A 19,598-nucleotide genomic window follows, 5' to 3' on the forward strand; every position below is an offset into this window, starting at 1 on the left:
TTGGGAGGAAGAAGAATTGTTTGAACCCGGGAGGCAGAGGTTCAGCCGAGATTGCGCCACGCAACCCCAGCCTGAGTGACAGAGCAAGACTCCATCTCAAAGAAAAAAAGAAAGGAAGAAAGAAATATAACATTATAACATGAGCTATGTGTACTTTCAGATTTTCTAGAAGCCACATTGGAAATTTAAGTTAAAAGAAAGAAACAGGTAATTTTTTTTTTTTTTTTTTTTTTGAGACAGAGTCTTGCTCTGTTGCCAGGCTGGAGTACAGTGGCGCAATCTCTGCTCACTGCAACCTCTGCCTCCCGGGTTCAGCGATTCTCCTGCCTCAGCCTCCCGAGTAGCTGGGACTACAGGCGCGTGCCACCACGCCCAGCTAATTTTTGTATTTTGAGTAGAGATGGGGTTTCACCATGTTGACCGGGATGGTGTCAACCTCTTGACCTCGTGATTCGCCCACCACAGCCTTCCAAAGTGCTGGGATTACAGGCGTGAGCCACCACACCTGGCCAAAATTTGTTTTTTAATTAACTTGTTTAGATTTTAATAATTTATTTAATATAACTATATTTCCAAAATATTATCATTTGGACATGTAATCAAATATAGAAATTATTGATGAGATACTTTACATTTTTTTCATAATAAGTTTTTAAGATGCGGTGTATACTTTTTACTTCTAGCATATCTGTTAGCACCAGCCACATTTCAAGTGTGCAGTGGCCACCGTGTGGGCCACAGATCTAGAATACAAGACATGAAGATGGAGAGTGAGAAATGCCTTTGGAAAGGTTGGAAGTTCCTGTCCTCCTGCTGCCAATTACCAGATCTCCTGAGAGTGCTGTCAAGGAGTGACTAAAAGCACTACACAATGAGAATTATAAATATCTTAATATTATATGTGAAATACAAATACATAATTCTTTACATTTGATTGGTACTTTAAAGAGGAGAGAATGAGCACATTCACCCACACCAACCATTTGAGCCTCGTAATCACCTGTGATGTAGCTTCCTCTAAGTGGGAAACTGAGGCTCAGAACGGTTAAGTGACTGTCCCAGGGTGGCAGGATCACAAATGGAAGGGCATGAATTCATACTGTCTCCAGCCGACAGGAATGAAAAGACTCAGGCTGGGTGTGGTGGCTCATGCCTGTAATCCCCGCACTTTGGGAGGCCAAGGTGGGTGGATATCTTGAGCTCAGGAGTTCATGACCAGTATGGGCAACATAGTGAGACCCCATTTTTAAAAAATATACAGCAACTTAGCCCAGCTGCTTGGGAGGCTGAGGTGGGAGGATCACTTGAGTCTGGGGGATGGAGGTTGTAGTGAGTCGAGATCGTGCCACGGCACTCTAGCTTGGGTGATAGAGCAACACTCCGTCTCAGAAAGAATAAAAAGACTCGGCCATGAATTCATCAGATAGTTTTCCTTACATAATTTTTGGACAAGGAGATCTGACCTTCACAGAAGGCTTTTCTCTTAGAAGTGGGAGAGCTGCAAGGTCACGGTGGTCCAGCCAGCCCCTGCTGTCTCACCAGATACTGTCCACCCTTTATGTTGGATCAGTACTCCAGTGAGAAGACAGCAGGCACTTTCACCCATGCAGCCCATTCAGTCTTCATAACCACCTGTGATGGAGGCAGGGCAAGTAATTCAGCCCCCTGCGATGAGTGGGAAACTGAGATCTGCCCCCTGCCTCCTCCCCACCGAGGACCTCTGCATGCAGGCGTGAATCCCAGGAGCCTGGCTGATATTGGAGAGGCAGGGCGGGGGGGAACCAGCTGCAGGGTCTTGGAGGAAGCTGCTGTGTACACCTGCAAGGCTGCAGGTCACATCTGTCAAGCAGTGAAGGAAGGAAACTGTTCCTAAGGGATTGGAAAAATTCATTAATTAGTAGAATGAGAAACTGAGGTGAAGGAGGAGGTGGCAGGGTCCAGACAGCATGTGGACTAGTGGCCTGTCACTGTGTTTTTTGCAGGCGGGTGGCATGGGGTGTATGCCCACTTCTTTTTCCAGGAGTTGGTGCCAGGAGGCCAGGTTTTCTTAACATCTTTGTTTTACAGATGTCAAACCTGAGGGCCAGAGGGGTAGGAGAGGAAGAGACTTTTTGCACCTTTTTTGGGAAAGAACGAGAGGGAAGCTGGCAGATGAATTTGCAGTGCATTGACCAGGGAGCTAAGAGAGGGCGGTCTGCAGCCAGCCCACACCTGGGAGGAGGCGGCAGGTTTTTCTGGGGACAGAGTGGCCAAGTCCAAGCAAGCTTAACCATCTCAACATGACATCACTCTTTCCCATTGGAACCTGAGAACTTGTTCAATACTCTGGCATTTACCATGGGACCTGGGTTTTCTTGGTCAGGTATGCATTTCTGAGTGACAGGCCTGCATCAGGTATATCTTTGGGATGTAGTGAGATGTGGAATATGGGTTTAGGGGTATCCTCTGGCAAGCACTGCTTCTATCCGGGATCTGGGAATGTGCCCCATGCAGTGTCCTAGATGGCCCATCTGTGGTCTGCTTTCAAGGGTCTTTCTTTTAGTTAGTTGGTTTTGAAACAGGATCTCACTCCGTCACCCAGGTGGGAGTGCAGTGACACAATCTCAACTCACTGCAACCTCCACCTCCCGGATTCAAGCAATTCTCAGATTCAAGCAATTCTCATGCCTTAGCCTCCTGAGTAGCTGGGATTACAGGTGTGCACCACCACGCCCAGCTAATTTTTGTAGATTTAGTAGATGAGGAATTTCACCATGTTGGCCAGTCTGTTCTTAACTCCCGACCTCAGGTGATAACCCGCCTCAGCCTTCCAAAGTCCTGGGATTATAGGTGTGAGCCACCACACCCTGGCACAAGGGTCTTTTGACCAACGGAACTGCAAATCAAGGCTCTTTTGTTACCAGAGTTACCTTGGATTTGCCTTATCTACTTGGTTTGGAGAAATTGAGTTTGCATCAGATGGAGTCAGGCTTGATCAGTCCCTTATTTACTTCCTCCCACCATGTCCTCTAATATGCAAAAACTTTGAGGCACTATTACATGCTAGCTACATTTCCTTGGGTAAAGTACTTAATCTCTTTGAGCCTCAGTTTCTCCATTGCTTAAAAGGAATAATGAAACTTATCCCCCATAAGTTTATAGTGAGGAATAAATGACGTTTTATAGTTCTAAATTAGTTCTACTTAGGGCATCCGTGGTACATAGTGGGTGTTCAGTATTCATTTCATTTTGTCTTCTTTTTTTTTTTTTGAGACGAGTCTCCCTCAGTCGCCCAGGCTGCAGTGCAGTGGCGAGATCTCGGCTCACTGCAAGCTCCGCCTCCCGGCTTCACGCCATTCTCCTGCTTCAGTCTCCCGAGTAGCTGGGACTATAGGCGCCCGCCGCTATGCCTGGCTAATTTTTTGTATTTTTGGTAGAAACGGGGTTTCACTGTGTTAGCCAGGATGGTCTCGATCTCCTGACCTCGTGATCCGCCCGCCTTGGCCTCCCAAAGTGCTGGGATTACAGGCTTGAGCCACCACGCCCGGCCTCATTTTGTCTTTTCTAATTCCTTTGGTAAATTTAGAAAAATGAAATTTTGAGAAATGTTTACTTCTCTTTTGATTTGAAATCATTAAAACATTTTAGTAAGCCTTGGGAGGGAGCTAGTGGTGTGGCATGTGTATCCCGCTGGCCAAGCACATGTGAATGAAGCCAAGAATCCAGGGGCTTTTCTGCCAGCCAGCACTGACTCACTTTCGAGGGGCCCTGCCTGGCTCGGGGGAGGCAGGGCTGAAGTACCACATTAGGGCATGTTCCGGGGAAGTAGATTCTCTGAATAACTTGGATGGCTCCCTGGAGCATTTAGGACAGAAGCCACCTGGAAGATAGAGATGGTCACCCCCATGTAGCCCTGACAGTGCCCAGAAAGTCTTGTCACTTGGTAAATGTTAACAGCTATGATCCGTTCTTTAAGACCCTGGGGAGTTTTAAATTTTACCCCTCCAGACCTGAGAAGGGTAAAGGGCTGCAGATTCTGTTCTTTTAACTGGGGCCAGCGTGAGCCATCTTTGACTCAGTGCTTGCAACAGCCCTTGATTCTGCAGTGGGACCTCCTAGGACCCTTTGCCCCCTGCAGCTTCTGGACTCATATCTGTCAGATGTCACTTGTCACCTTCTAGCATCAGGGAGAACTGGATCCCTCCTGGCTCCACACTCTTAGGCTCTTTGTAAGTAGCTCCCTCTGCAAGGGAGGCTGGTAGAACTATGGATGTGATTCATACAATTTTAGAGATAAAAAGAAAGTACCCAGGAGGTCATTTATTTTAGCTGCTTCATTGCATAAGTCGGGGAGTTGAGCATCAAGTCCAGCAGCTACTAACTAATTATGTCTGTACTTGGCTTCCATTTACTAGTCCTTAGCTTGTTCCATGATTCTTCATTGCCCCTTATTTCTCACCAGAGGGACTGGTTGGCCCTTAGATGGAGTGGTCTTTTTTAAATTTTCTTTTTAATTTTTTTTTGAGACAAAGTCTCGCTCTGTTGCCCAGGCTGGAGTGCAGTGGTGCGATCTCGGCTCACTGCAAGCTCCGCCTCCCGGGTTCACGCCATTCTCCTGCCTCAGCCTCCCAAGTAGCTGGGACTACAGGCACCTGCCACCATGCCCGGCTAATTTTTTTATGTATTTTAGTAGAGACGGGGTTTCACCGTGTTAGCCAGGAGATCTCGATCTCCTGACCTCGTGATCCGCCCGTCTTGGCCTCCCAAAGTGCTGGGATTACAGGCGTGAGCCACCACGCCCGGCCTTCTTTTTAATTTTTTGAGACAGTCTCACTCTGTCACCTAGGCTGGAGTGCGGTATCGCTATCTCAGCTCACTACAACCTCTGCCTCCTGAGTTCAAGCAGTTCTCCTGTCTCAGCCTCTTACAGGTGTGCACCACCACGCCCAGCTAATTTTTGTATTTTTAGTAGAGATGGGGTTTCACCATGTTGGCCAGATTGGTCTCGAACTCCTGACCTCAAATGATCTGCCCACCTTAGCCTCCCAAAGTGCTGAGATTACAGGTGTGAGCCACCGCACCTGGCCTGGGCGGAGTGAAGTCTTATGCTGGGGAGCCATCGGCATGCTCAAACCTCCTGCAATTGTAGCACACTTTGTAAAGCTGTTTCCCGCAAAAGGGCAGAATTATTTGGGACTTTCATGAGACCATTCACTTGGTAGCACATACTACCTGGAAGTTTATACCTTGGAAAACCTCATGATGGTATTCCCAGGCTTGTACATAATCTACACTCAAAACATAGCTGTAGAATTGAACTAAAGCATCCTTCTGTCCAATTAAGACATATAACCTCTTTTTGAGACAGAATCTCGCTCTGTCACCCAGGCTGGAGTGCAGTGGCACAATCTCAGCTCACTGCAACCTTCACCTCCCGGGTTCAAGTGATTCTCCGGCCTCAGCCTCTAAAGTAACTGGGACTACAGGTGTGTGCCACCATGCCTGGCTAATTTTTTGTATTTTTAGTAGAGACAGGGTTTCACCATGGCCAGGCTGGTCTCAAACTCCTGGCCTCAAGTGATGCTCCTGTCTGGGCCTCCCAAAGTGCTGGGATTACAGGATGCACCACCGCACCCAGCCAGGACTGATAATCTAATTCATTGTTGGGGTAGATTCACAGTTTTCTTCTGGACGCCTTAGTAAGTCCATGCTTTAAGCAGCCGCCACGTGGCATGCTTTACCTTCTGTTTCTCCTTGTCCCTCCCCTACCTGGACCCTCCTAACTTTTGGGGTTTTTTTTCTTTCCCCAGGGTCAGTTTGAAAAGGAGGATTGAGCTCAAGGTGGAGTATCCATGGAGGTGTGGAGCCTTGTCACCAACCTCTAAGTGCAGAACTGGGATGTGGAGCTGGAAGTGCCTCCTCTTCTGGGCTGTGCTGGTCACAGCCACGCTCTGCACCGCTAGGCCGTCCCCGACCTTGCCTGAACAAGGTAAGGTACTGGCTGGGGGCAGCCTGGACTCCTGGGCCTGGGAAACAGGATGGGCTGGGAGGGAGGTGATATGGTTGCAGGTAATGTGGTCAACAGGGAAGGCTCCTTCCCAGGTGGAGCAAAGAACTCCCTTCCTGCAGGAGAAACTCTCAAGATACCTGGGTTGGTTCTGGTCTGGTTATAAACATAACTGACTTCATCAGAGGTTGGGGTCATGAAGGCTGGTGACATCCATTTACCTGAGGTGACATGTTTGTGGGAGTTAATTTGTGCTTTTCTCTTTCTGAAGAAAGAATATCTGATTAGGACCCTAGTGTCACACTTTAACATAGGTGATGTATAAAATGCAGCTGGTGGTGCCGTGGGGAGAGAATGACCTTTGAATTTGGATGTAGAACTTGGGTTGGAGTACAGGGGATGTTGTAGGAGGTGAGAGCTTGCTAAAGACCTCTGGCTTCTAGAAAATTGTTCCAGAGCCACATCTTTGCCAGGCATGGTGGGTCACACATGTAACACCAGCACTTTGGGAGGCTAAGGCAAGAGGATCACTTGAGGCCAGGAGTTCAAGATCAGCCTAGGCAATATAGCGAGACCCCATCTCTACAAAAAAAAGGAAATTAACTGGGTGTGGTGGTGCACGCTGCTAGTTCCAGCTACTTGCTACTTAGGAGGCTGAGACAGGAAGATCGCGTGATCCTGAGTTGAGGCTGCAGTGAGCTATGATTGCACTACCATGCTCCAGCCTGGGTGAAAAAAAGGCACATCTTCTATAAAGATCAGCAGTCATGGCTCCATGCCTGCATTTTCCTATCCTTGATTGTATCTCACAGGTCCTGTCTGGGGGCCTGCCAAGTGGTTTGCTTTGGATAGGTAGTGTTTGAGGGGTTTTGAAGTGATTGAGACCCAGGAAGCATGAAGGAGCATGGAGACCTATGGCGTGTTGGAAATTCAGAGCCATCATCGGTAACAGGAAGGACTTACCCGACCATTCTTGGGATCTGTTTGAGCTGTGAAAAGGCCTCTTGGGAGATTACAGGTATAGCATACCTGGTGGCTTTCGAGGGACTTTGAAAACTAATGTATGGGCATTTCTGCTGCCAGAGGATAGTATGGTTTGTGACTCAGTGGCTGGTCGCACAGAGAAGGTTGACACAGTGGGTGAAAGGTTGGAGGTGCACGTGATGGTGTGGCTGTGTTCAAAAGGCTGCCACTCAGCTGGCCAGGGACCTATTTGAAGGATGAGTTATGGGTGAGAATATGTGTCCCCTGGATGGAGTTGGGGGTGAACAGGGAAAGTTGTGTGAGACTTTATAGAAGGTACAGTGTCTAGAGCAGGCATATTCATGTTGCTGTCAGTAACAGAACTGAAGGCAAGGTCTGAACTGGAGCACAGTGGAGACCCAAAGTGGGAGAGACTGTCTGCCCACAGGGAGTTTATGGTCAGGAGGGGATGGGCAAGTACAGGGATAAGTAACACAGACAGACTGTGTTTAAACCACCTGGTGAAATTACAACCAAAGGTGATGGGAATGCAGAGGAAGAGGGGAACAGAGAGCACCTGAGATGGGCTTGAGTTCAGAAGGGGAAAATGAAGGGCCCTCCATGTTGAACAGCATGAGTGTTCAGAGGCAGCATGTATATGGTTTATGGAGAACGGTTTGCCTGGTGAGTAGATAGTTGGGAAGCAACACTTGGAAAAATTGGATTGAGTTAGCATATGGAAAGCTTAACGCCCTGCCAAGAAAACTATATTTAGGGCCGGGCGCAGTGGCTCACGCCTGTAATCCCAGCACTTTGGGAGGCTGAGGCGGGTGGATCACAAGGTCAGGAGTTCCAGACCATCCTGCCTAACACAGTGAAACGCCACCTCAAGTAAAAATATAAAAAAATTAGCTGGGCGTGGTGGCGGGCGCCTGTAGTCCCAGCCATTCGGGAGGCTGAGGCAAGAGAATGGCAGGAACCTAGGAGGCGGAGCTTGCAGTGAGCCAAGATCGTGCCACTGCACTCCAGCCTGGGCAGCAGAGCGAGACTCTGTCTGAAAAAAAAAAGGAGGAGAAGAAAACTATACTTAGGCCAGGCGTGGATTTTGCTGGTAATCCCAACACTTTGGGAAGCCAAGGCAAGAGGATTGCTTGAGCCAAGAAGTTTGAGACCAACCTGGGCAACATAGTGAGATCCTGTGTCTACAAAAAATAGGAAAATTAGCCAGATGTGGTGGCACATGCCTGTAGTCCCAGCTACTAGGGAGGCTGAGGTGGGAAGATCACTTGAACCTGGGAGGTGGAGGTTGCAGTGAGCCATGATCATGCCACTTCACTTCAGCCTGGGTGACAGAGTGAGACTGTCTCACCAAAAAAAAAAAAAAAAAAGAAAAAGAAAAGAAAACTAGACTTAAATGGGTAGATGTTGGGAAACTTGAAAAGTTTTGAGCAAGTAATGTCACAATCGGCTTTCAGAAAGTTAATTTGGCAGCTCAGTGTGGATGGCTAGGGGGAAAGAGTGAGGTGCACCTGTGTTTGCGCCCTGCTCTGCCACTTGATAACTGCATTATTTACTTCAACAAACTACTCAAACATGGTACGCCGCAGTTTGCTCATCTGTAAAACAGGGATAAATAATAAAGGGTTAAGTGGGATAATCCAGATGAATCACTTCCATGTAAGGTGTTAGTAGTTGTTACTGCTGCCACCGCTGCTGCCAGAAGGATGAGGTTGAAGGTTGTTTTGAGTGTCTGGCTAGAGGAAGTGCAGGTACTGACCAGGATGGGGACTGGGAGATGATAAAGGAAGGAAAAAGTAGTAAAGACCCTATAGCAATAGCATCTGTGGGTTTAAGTAGGTTAGGTGTCAACTCTGGGCAACTGGAGACTAAGATGAGAGTGTAAAGGGAGGTTTGAGGGGAGTTGAGATTTGAATCCGCCAATTGTAGACAACGATAAAGGAGTCGAAGTGCAGCGAGGACCTGGTTGAGGTTTGAGAATGTGAATTTATGATGGATCCTAAAGTACTTTCTTTTTTTTGCAGCCCAGAAGGGAGATGTGGGTCTCGGGCCTGGCCGCTTGTGGGCCAGCCCAACGGGATGAGTACAAGGAACTTTAGGACCAGAGTGAGGGTGCTGGTAGAGGAGGAGGGTGTCACGGAAGCTGCTGGGGCAGGGTGGAGGCTGGAACCTGGGGGCTGAAGGTCTTGATGAGCACAAAGTACTGGCCTTGTGAACAGAAGAAAGGGAGGAAGAGAGGTGGATGGGGCTCTTAGGAGGCCATGTACCCAGGAAGACTGACATTAAATGACCATTTTTTAAAAATCAACTTAACTGGCAAAGGCACAGTGGCTCCCACCTATAATCCCAGTACTTTGGGAGGCAGAGGCGGGAGGATCACTTGAGCCCAGGAGTTTAAGATCAGCCTGGGCAACATAGCAAGCAAGACCTCATCTTTATAAAAAATAAAAAAAGGTAGCTGAATGTGGTGGTACACGCCAGTAGTACCAGCTCTTTGGGAGGCTGAGGCAAAAGGATCACTTGTGCCCAGGAGTTTGAGGCTATAGCGAGCTGTAATTACCCCACTGCATTCTACCCTGAGTGACAGAGCAAGACCTTAAAAAAAGTGGGTTTTGTTTGTTTGTTTTCTTAAAGAGACAGAGTTTCGCTCTGTTACCCAGGCTGGAGTGCAGTGGCATGATCTTGGCTCACTGCAACCTCTGCCTCCTGGGTTCAAGTGATTCTCCTGCCTCAGCCTCCTAAGTAGCTGGAATTACAGGTTCTCGCCACTATGCCTGGCTAACTTTTATATTTGTAGTAGAGATGGGTTTCGCCCTGTTGGCCAGGCTGGCCTTGAACTCCTGACCTCAAATGATCCACCCACCTTGGCTTCCCAAAGTGCTGGGACTATAAGTGTGAGCCACCGTACCTGGCCAAACCAACTTAATTTAGGTATAACTTACCCACTATAAAATACAACTGTTTTAAGTGCGTAGTTTGATGTGTTTTGATAAATGTCTACACCCCGTGTAACTATGACCCCAATCAAGCGATGAAACATTTTCCTCATGCCCTTTTGCAGTCCGTCCCATATTTGTTGGGTCACCTGTATTTGGGTTAACAGTTTGGGCTATTAATAAAACTGCTGTGAACTTTCATGTGCAAGCAAGCCTGTGTGGGCACACATTTTCCTTGGACTGCCCTGGTTTTGATTTTGGCTCCACACCTTACTGACTGTTGGCTCTTGGGAAAGTTCCTCTTTGTGCCCTTTTATAAAATATATTGATAATGAATGTGTGCTCATAAAGTCTTTGTAAATGCCATATGAGTATGTCTGCAGAGCTCATAGGATCCTGCCTGGTCCTAGGCTGTGAGCAGTCAATGGCAGTTGTGGGTCCCTTTTCTTGGGCCTCCAGGGGAGGCAGCACATGGCGAGGAGCATGTTGTTTCATGGGACACAGCAACGGAAAGCCGCTGCACTTGGAGAACAAGCCCCAGGTCTCCATTTGGTGGAGTAAACCCCATCTCAGTGTGAGTGTGTTGCTTTCACATAGCCTGTCTCTCATGAGCTTTCTGACAGAACAGAGAACTGCTGTGGCCAGGACCTTCTAAGGGGAGATCTGGCTTCATGCTTTGTAAGCCGTAAGGAACTTCGTAAGTGTAAAGTGTATTATATAGTCTTGGGCCTGCTGATTATTAAATAATGCTGCTGCTATATTTAAAAATTTATTTATTTATTTATTTATTTATTTATTTATTTATTTGAGACGGAGTCTCACTCTGTTGCCTGGCTGGAGTACAGTGGCACATTCTCAGCTCACCGCAACCTCCACCTCCTGTGTTCAAGCGATTCTTCTGCCTCAGCCTCCTGAGTAGCTGGGATTACAGGCATGTGCCACCATGCCCAGCTAGTTTTTTTTTGTATATTTAGTAGAGACGGGGTTTCACCATGTTGGCTAGGATGGTCTCGATCTTCTGACCTCATGATCCACCCACCTCGGCTTCCCACAGTGCTGGGATTACAGCTGTGAGCCACCATGCCTGGCCAGTGCTGCTATTGTCTTAAAAAAAATCATAGGCCGAGCACAGTGGCTCACACCTGTAATCCCAGCACTATGGGAGGCTGATGCAGAAGGATTGCATGAGCTGGGGAGTTCCAGACCAGCCTGGGCAACATAGCAAGACCCCATCTCTAAAAATTTTAAAAATTAGCTGGGTAACGTGGCACACATTGGCAGTCCTAGCTGTTCAGGAGGCTGAGATGGGAGAATTGCTTGAGAGTTGCTTGAGCCCAGGAGTTGAGGCTGCAGTGAGCTATAATCAAGCCACTGCACTCCAGCCTGGGTGTCAGAAGGAGACCCTGTCTTTAAAAAAAGAAAAAGCAGGCCGGGCGCGGTGGCTGAAGCCTGTAATCCCAGCACTTTGGGAGGCCGAGACGGGCGGATCACGAGGTCAGGAGATCGAGACCATCCTGGCTAATACGGTGAAACCCCGTCTCTACTAAAAATACAAAAAACTAGCCGGGCGAGGTGGCGGGCACCTGTGGTCCCAGCTACTCGGGAGGCTGAGTCAGGAGAATGGCGGGAACCCGGGAGGCGGAGCTTGCAGTAAGCTGAGGTCCGGCCACTGCACTCCAACCCGGGCGACAGAGCGAGACTCCGTCTAAAAAAAAAAAAAAAAAAAAAAAAAAAAAGAAAAAGCACATTATAATCTATGTATTAAGGGCTCTGTCCAAAAGGTGAGAACAAACCACACCCAAAACCCTGTTCACACTGAGTTTTCCCCATTTGAATGGCCTTGCTGTGATTTTAATTGTGTGTGTGTGTGTGTGTGTGTGTGTTGGGAGCCCCTCCCCACTGAGCGCAGTGCCAACGCCCCTCAGTCTGCAAGTGCTCCTGAGGGATTGGGGAGGGCCTGGAGTTTCTGGCTGTCCTTGGAAAGTTGATTTAATAAGGGTTCCAGGAAAACAAGCCTCCCTCCCCTCTCCCTCTCCTTCCCTTCCTTTGGTTTGGGATCTTACAGAGCCTCAGCTTGTTTTAGATCAGGCTTTGAGAGTGGCGAGGGAGTTGTTTGGAAAGACTGAAGCCAGTTTCAGATGATAAGCACCAACATTCTGAGCTTGTGGAGGGTGCATTTGTCTGTGTTTTGCAGTAAGTCAAGTCTTGGTGGGGAAAGCCAGTGAGTGTTTGCAACACTGCTTGCAAGGCCACTGCTGGCAGTTGGGGTGGGGTTCCTGCCCCCTTTTCAACAGTACTGTGGGTTAAACACCCCAGGCCCCCTGCTTTTGCCTCCCTGCTCAGAAAACCTGCAGCTCATAAGCGATTTAATGGGCTGAGTTTTACAGCTCCTCCCACCCACCCAGATTTGAAGGAGTCTGGTGGCCTGTTAGAGGCGGGAGATGTTGCGCTTAATGGAAAAACCGCACATTTCCATTCTGGCCTCAAGCCCCCTGGATACCCTGTGTGCACCACAAAGCGGGGCTTTGTCTCTGTGTTTTGCAGAAACCTGCATCTATGGGGGAGAGGCTGTGCGTTGTCCAGAGCTGTTGCCTAGCCTCAAATCATAGGACCCTTGCAGCTTCTCCATCCCTGGGCGTGTCCAGCTGCCTTTGGCCAAAAGGGGTGTGCATTTCAGCGTGGCTGCAGGGAGAGTCTCAGATAGGTACTACAGGTTCGGTAGTGGGACATCCTCTGTTCTGCTACCAGACCTGTAGTCTAGCATCTACACTGGACTGTGGTCCAGTGTCCTAAGGCTGCCTCGGGACACAGGCATGACCCTCCCCTACTCCCACCCCATCTCCAGCATAATTTCTTCTGATGAGAAGAACTTGTTTGCTTCTCACTCACACTGGATGGTAAGAGGAGTTTCTTCATCCCCTGCCAGGAGGCTAGTGGAATTCCATGGAGCAAAAGGTGATGTCAGATGACCCACTCGAGAACAAGGGTGGAGGATTTAGGCCTCTAGAAATCTGCAAGGTGCTAAGCTCGTAACAGGTTTCCCCAGAGTATCAGCTCTGTCCTGCTTCCCCTGGAGAGGTGGCTCCAGTGCCTGGAAGGGGTGTTTGCAAGTGTTCGGAGCTGGAGAGGGAGGACCCAGCCCTCGGCCTGTGAGAGAATGTGAGGACGCTCACGTGGCCCTCTTGACCAAGCTGGGGCGAGCGCAGCAGAGCTGCTCCGAGGCTGTGTTCTTGGCTCCAGCTTCTGCATTGCTACACCATTAGCTTCACTGATTTTCCACTCTGGCTCTGCCAGGCCCGCTCCCTGAAGTCAGGGAGGAGGAATTTCTCAGGGAAGAACAAATGGCTGTCCAGAGATCTTGCTGCCAGTGGGGGAAGGGAGGGATCCCAAACAAAGACTCTGTCAGGGTTTCCATCACCCGGTTTCTGTGACTACCTGGAGTCAGGTCAGCAGGAACTGCAGAGACAGTGTCAGGGATTCTTTGGGAGCCTGTGGCCCCGGCCCGGAGGGATGTTTGCTCTGGCCAGGCAGAAGCAGTGAGTGATGGCTTGTGTCTGGGCGGTGATGGATGGCCCTGGGAGAAGTGAGTCCTGGGGAGTCATTATCCCGGAGGGCGAGGTCTGGGGTCAGAGAGCCTGACCAGCAGCTGCTCCTGTTTTCACAATGCCTGTTCCTCCAGGGCCACTGGGGGCTCCAGCTCACCCTGTAGACACCACCTTTGCCTCTTTCTTCCTTCCCTGAGGCTTGGAAATGAGACAACTGTTTCCTTGTTGACCGGGGAAGTCCAGCTGCTCTCATTCTCCTGGGCTCCTGAATGGGGCAACCTAGGCCTTTCTCCTGGGCCTGGCTCTTTCACCAAATTGCAGGCAATCCCTTCTCCCCGCCTGCCCTACTCCCCAGCCTCACTGCACCCTAAATAATTAAGCTGAAAGCTAACTGCCCTACATGGATCTGAAAGGCCTGGGCAAATCCCAAACTGTTTCCTCCTAGGAGAAGCCTGCTGGAGTCTGGGCCACTTCTTACCTTGGGATTTGCTTTGACTTCCAGCTGGTGGCAGCCAAGTAGCAGGGCCAATTGCCTGAACCCCTCCTCCCCAGTAGTGGGCCTGTTGCCTCTTAGCATTGCCAGTGTGGCACCAAGAGACATTGAACTTCTACCCTCAGAGTTCCCTCCCTTCTCCTGTTTCTTGGCTCACACAATTCTCACCTTTCCACTTGCCAAACGAGGTATCCACTGCCTTCATGTAAAGCATTTGTGCCCTGCAAACTAGGGGCTGTGGGGTGAGGGGTCCGTGTAGTTGGTTTCAGGCACTGAGAAAGATCTACCCTGGCAGAGCTTGAAACTCCACGCCCTCTTCTCGTTCACGTGCTGTGGCGTGGCTGAGCCTCCCGGGATGGGTTGTGTAAAAGGAGGAGGATGGTGGGGCGGGGGCTGTGCCGTTTATGTTCGCAGGCCCTGGACATGGAGACACATGGAGCCTGAAGTGGGTGAGAGGGTCAAGGAGTTCCGCAAAGAGTGAACTTAGTGGTTACGAGGTTGGGCAGGGAAAGAGGTCAGAAACAGCAACACTGAGGTTTGTAAGAGTTAACCAACAGTGAACATTGAATTCACAGCTTAGGCCTTCCTCACATTTCTCTAGGATCAAAAACTAGCCTCTGGCTAATGGTCTATTCATTCACTGATTTTTTTTCACTCACTCACTCATTTATTCATTCATCTAATCAAGCAAATCTCTTCCTTTTTCCATAAATACAACGTATACTTTATACATTGTGTATCCTCGTCCCTTAGCTGGAAATGTCTGTTCCTGTCCTTTTCTTCCTTTTCACTTTTTATAATTCCTACTCAAATCTTAGTTTAAGGTTTAGTTTGGGTTTAGATTAAGGCTTAATTTAAGGGCCACCTCCCCCACCCCCTTTTTTTTTCCCTGAGACATAGTCTCACTCTGTTGCACAGGCTGGAATGCAGTGGAGTGATCGTGGCTCACTGCTGCCTGGACCTCCTGGGCTCAAGCGATCTGCCGGCCTTAGCTTCCTAAAGTGTTGGGATTGCAGGCATGAACCACCATGCCCTTTTGAGATGTAGTCTCGCTCTGTCATCCAGGCTGGAGTGCAGTGATGTGATCTTGGCTCACTGCAACCTCTGCCTCCCAAGTTCCAGCAATTCTTCTGCCTCAGCCTCCCGAGAAGCTGGGATTACAGGCACCCACCACCATGCCCAGCTAATTTTTGTATGTTTTGTAGAGACAGGTTTTCGCCATGTTGGCCAGGCTGGTCTTGAACTCCTGACCCGCTTCAGCCTGCAAAGTTCTGGGATTACAGGTGTGAGCCACCATGCCTGGCCTCTTTTTAACTTTCATTCTAACACATACTTTAGTCTGCCTCACATTATGTGGAGTTTTTAATATATGTCTGTTTACTCCACTAGAGCAAAGTTCTAGAAAGTCAGCAAGTATGTCTTTATCACTGTTTTAAAAACATTTGTGTTTAGGCCGGGCGCGGTGGCTCACTCCTGTAATCCCAGCACTGGCCAACATGGCGAAACCCTGTCTCTACTAAAAATACAAAAATTAGCCAGGTGTGATGGCACGCACCTATAATCCCATCTACTCAGGAGGCTGAAGCAGGAGAATCACTTGAACCCAGGAGGCAGAAGTTGCAGTAAGCCAAGATTGCGCCAGTTCACTCCAGCCTGGGTGAAAGAGCGAAACTCCATCTCATAAATAAATAAATAAATAAATGGTGTTTTGATAGGTAATCTGGGTTCATCTTTCAAAATTCAGAAAATACAGACTTGTAAAGAGGAAAAGGAAAACTCCTATATTTCCGTCATTCAAAAGCAATCACTGTTAACTGAATTTATTGTTTTAGACTTTTTTCTTGCATTTGTATAAACCTGACTTTTCAGAATTAGGATTTATACTGTATACGATGTTTTGTAACTGATATCAGCATTTAGAGTCATACAGAGAATATTTTTCATCATGCTTAAGAACTACATAATATTTCATTGTGTGAGTGTACAGAATTGATCCAGTTCTCTACATTTGGGCATTTAGGTTATTTTCAATAGTTTGCATTCAGTAGAACATACTCTTACAAATAAAATCTGTCCATGTATCCAAGGATAGTTCCATTTGTTTTAAGTTTTGATTATATCACTGTTATATCACTATACCAAATTGCCCCCAAAATATTATACCAGTAAATGTCTTTTAAAATAATAATAAATACTAGCCAGGCGGAGTTGCTCACACCTGTAATCCCAGCACTTTGGGAGGCCGAGGCAGGCAGATCACTTGAGGTCAGGAGTTTGAGACCAGCCTTGGTAACATGGCGAAACCCATCTCTACTAAAAATACAAAAATTAGCCGGTCATGGTGGCGGCCACCTGTAGTCTCCCAGCTACTCAGGAGTCTGAGGCAGGAGAATAGCTTGAACCCGGGAGGTGGAGGTTGCAGTGAGCTGAGATTGCACCACTGCATTCCATCCTGGGCGACAGCAAGGCTCTGTCTCAAAAGTAATAATAATAATAATAAATATCATCTCCACACTCTGCATGCTTGACATTTTCCCATTTTTACAATGATTCCACAGACATCGGTTTTATGACCATAATCAGATGAGTAAACAGGTTTGGGGGGTTAAGTAACCTATCTAAGTTTACATAGTGGGTGAGGGGTGGAACTAGGATTTAAACTCAGGTGGTTCTGACTATAGTATTTTTTTTCCACTGTATTTCACTATGTTTCTATGTCAAATTGGGTTTCCCCACAAAATCCAGGTGGACCAACTTCTGAAAGTAAACATTGCTCTCAGTCCCCTTTGTCTCACAGGAGTTGCGCATCCCCTCCCTTTGTCAGGGTGTGTGTGTGTATGTGTGTGTGTGCACGCGCGCGCGCGTTTGCTTGCTTGCTTGCAGTAACGTCTCCTGTGGCATTCTGTAGAGAGGTTACACATCAGTCACAGGTCTGTGAGCTGCCTTAATGAACAGGTTCCCTAGCGTAGAATAATCAGTGTAACAAAATCCCCATGGACGCTGCCATTTCCACTGTTGCCAGAGACCTCCTACTTGGAGAAGGTTCCCAAGGTATCAGATCCGACACCTGAGTTTTCTTCATAGATCACAGCCTAGACTGTGTGGTATATGGTATGGGTATTGCCTGGACACATAAACTAGATTGCTTCTAATATGGCCGTGATCCAACAATTTCTGATGGATGGAAGTAAACATATCAAAAGCTTCAGAGGCTGGGGCATTAACATTTTTTTGAGGCTACTAGTGTATTTTTTTTTTTTTTTTTTTTTGAGGCGGAGTGTCGCTCATCATCCAGGCTGGAGTGCAGTGGCGCAATCTCGGCTCAGTGCAAGCTCCGAGTGAGTTCATGCCATTCTCCTGTCTCAGCCTCCAGAGTAGCTGGGACTACAAGTGCCCACCACCACGCCCGGCCAATTTTTTGTATTTTTGGTAGAGACGGGGTTTCACCGTGTTAGCCAGGATGGTCTTGATCTCCTGACCTCGTGATCTGCCCGCCCTGGACTCCCAAAGTGCTGGGATTACAGGCGTGAGCCACCATGCCCGGCCTAGTGTATTTTTTAAGTAATGAAGAAGGGCCAGGCACAGTGGCTCACACCTGTAATCCCAGCACTTTGGGAAGCCGAGGTGGGCAGATAGAGTGAGCTCAGAACAGCCGCTTGGGCAACATGGTGTAAACCCCGTCTCTACAAAAAATACAGAAAATTACCTGGGCGTGGTAGTGGGTGCCTGTAATCCCAGCTACTCGGGAGGCTGAGGCAGGAGGATCACCTAGGCCGGGCGTGTTGGCTCACACCTGTAATCCTAGCACTTTTGGAGGCCAAGGCGGACTGATTGCCTGAGCTCAGGAGTTTGAGAACAGCCTGGGCAGCACGGTGATGAGGCAGGAGAATCGCTTGAACCACGGAGTCAGAGGTTGCAATGAGCTGAGATTGTGCCATTGCACTCCAGCCTGGCGACATAGCAAGACTCCCTCTCAAAAAAAAAAAAAAAAAAAAAAAAAGGTCTGAGTCAATTTGCCTTGGAGGCATGGGGGAGGAGAAGGATGTGAACAGGGAAGTGATCTAAGAGCTTATGTTGTCCTGCTCTGCCACAGCCTTTGGTCAATTATCACAGCCTTTAGAATGCTGATCAGCGCCCCGGCCCTTCAGAAGTGTCCTTTTGCATTCAGAAAACTCTGCTCCTCTGGTGTCAAACTCCAGAGTTTACTTTTGGAATTAAGGTTTATTTTCCTTAGGTTTTAGGAAGTAGCTTTTGAACCTTAGAAGATTCAGGTTCCTTTACTAACTACTGAATGAAGTTAGGCATTCAAAACGTGGGTAGTCATGATTTGAAGTGTCACTTGCGGCCTGGCACAGTGGCTCACCTTTAATCCCAGCATTTTGGGAGGTTGAGGTGGGTGGATCACCTGAGGTTAGGAGTTCAAGCCCAGCCTGGCCAACATAGTGAGTGTTTCTACTAAAAATGTTTTTTAAAAATTAGCCGGGCGTGGTGGCGGGTGCCTGTAATCCCAGCTACACTGGATGCTGAGACAGGAGAATCACTTGAACCCAGGAGGCAGAGGTTGCAGTGAGCCAAGATCGCGCCACTGCACTCCAGCCTGGGCAACAGAGACTCTGTTCCCCCAAAAATGAAGTGTCAATTTCATTTGTTTATTTCATAATTTTATAAACATATTTTTCATATGTTTATTTTATAATTTTAGTCCTTCACTACTCCCAAACTCCCAATGCATTTAAAAAATTTATTTGCCTAACCGTTCTCATGGGATAATATATCATGACCGTCAAAAGATGACGCTAAAGTGAATCCTCCATGTATAGCTGGGCTTTCTGTCAGCCTTAGAATCTCGAGAAGCACTCCAGGCCAGGGAGCAGGGATGAAGAGGAGAAGCATTTATTGAAGGTGCTGGTGGCTGGAGCCCTGAGACCAACAAAGAATCGTTTTTTTCTGAAGGACAGTTCAGTTGAGGGCTCTTCACTTCCCTCACATTGGAGGGAGCTTTGTGCCCACGGTGGGCACGGGAAGGGATGTCAGTAAGCGATGCCCCTCTATCATCTCACAAGACCCAACTAAAATGGGACATTGGTTAGGGCTGGGACAGGGTCAGTCAGCCCTCTCATTTTCCAGTGGAGGAAACTGAGGCTTGAGAGGGAGAGGGGAGGTGACTTGCCTGAGGTCACACAGTAAGTGATCAGCTGTCATCTGAGTGATTTCTTCAGGTGCTGTCACTGGCTGGATCTAGCCAGTGACAACCACCTGTGACTCAAACTGAGTTTGGGACTAAATGGTTTTACAAGGACCTCAAAGTATGCTCTCTCTCTTCTAGTAGGACATGGGGAATACTGACTTTGCTGAGAGTAAGGGCTCTTTTCCCAGGATTATTCTAGATCTCCTGATCACTGGAGCCCTGAGCATAGATACTAGGCTTTAGCTTCCTGGCTACCACAGAGCCATGTACTCCAGGTAGAAAAATCCCTCAATTGACTGGGCATGGTGGCTCATGCCAGTAATCCCAGCACTTTTGGAGGCCCAGGCGGGTGGATCAGCTGACGTCAGGAGTTCAAGACCAGCCTGGCCAACATGGTAAAACCCTGTATCTACAAACAAATTAGCCAGGCATGGTGGCATGTGCCTATACTCCCAGCTGCTTGGGGGGC

At 48.3% G+C, this 19,598-nt stretch overlaps 1 protein-coding gene across 14 annotated transcripts in view; it reads left to right on the top strand.

The window, feature by feature from the left end:
* The window catches only part of FGFR1 (fibroblast growth factor receptor 1), a 59,651-nt gene that overhangs the window by 5,381 nt on the left and 34,672 nt on the right, over positions 1 to 19,598 (top strand). For all 14 annotated transcript variants that reach the window (XM_050801261.1, XM_050801262.1, XM_050801264.1 and 11 more), the window contains exon 2: positions 5,790 to 5,968. In XM_050801261.1, coding sequence (XP_050657218.1) covers positions 5,878 to 5,968 — 91 coding nt within the window. In that variant the 5' untranslated portion in view covers positions 5,790 to 5,877. The remainder of the gene's footprint in view (positions 1 to 5,789; positions 5,969 to 19,598) is intronic.

This window comes from Macaca thibetana, chromosome 8, assembly GCF_024542745.1.
Source record: "Macaca thibetana thibetana isolate TM-01 chromosome 8, ASM2454274v1, whole genome shotgun sequence".
Classification (NCBI taxonomy): domain Eukaryota; kingdom Metazoa; phylum Chordata; class Mammalia; order Primates; family Cercopithecidae; genus Macaca; species Macaca thibetana.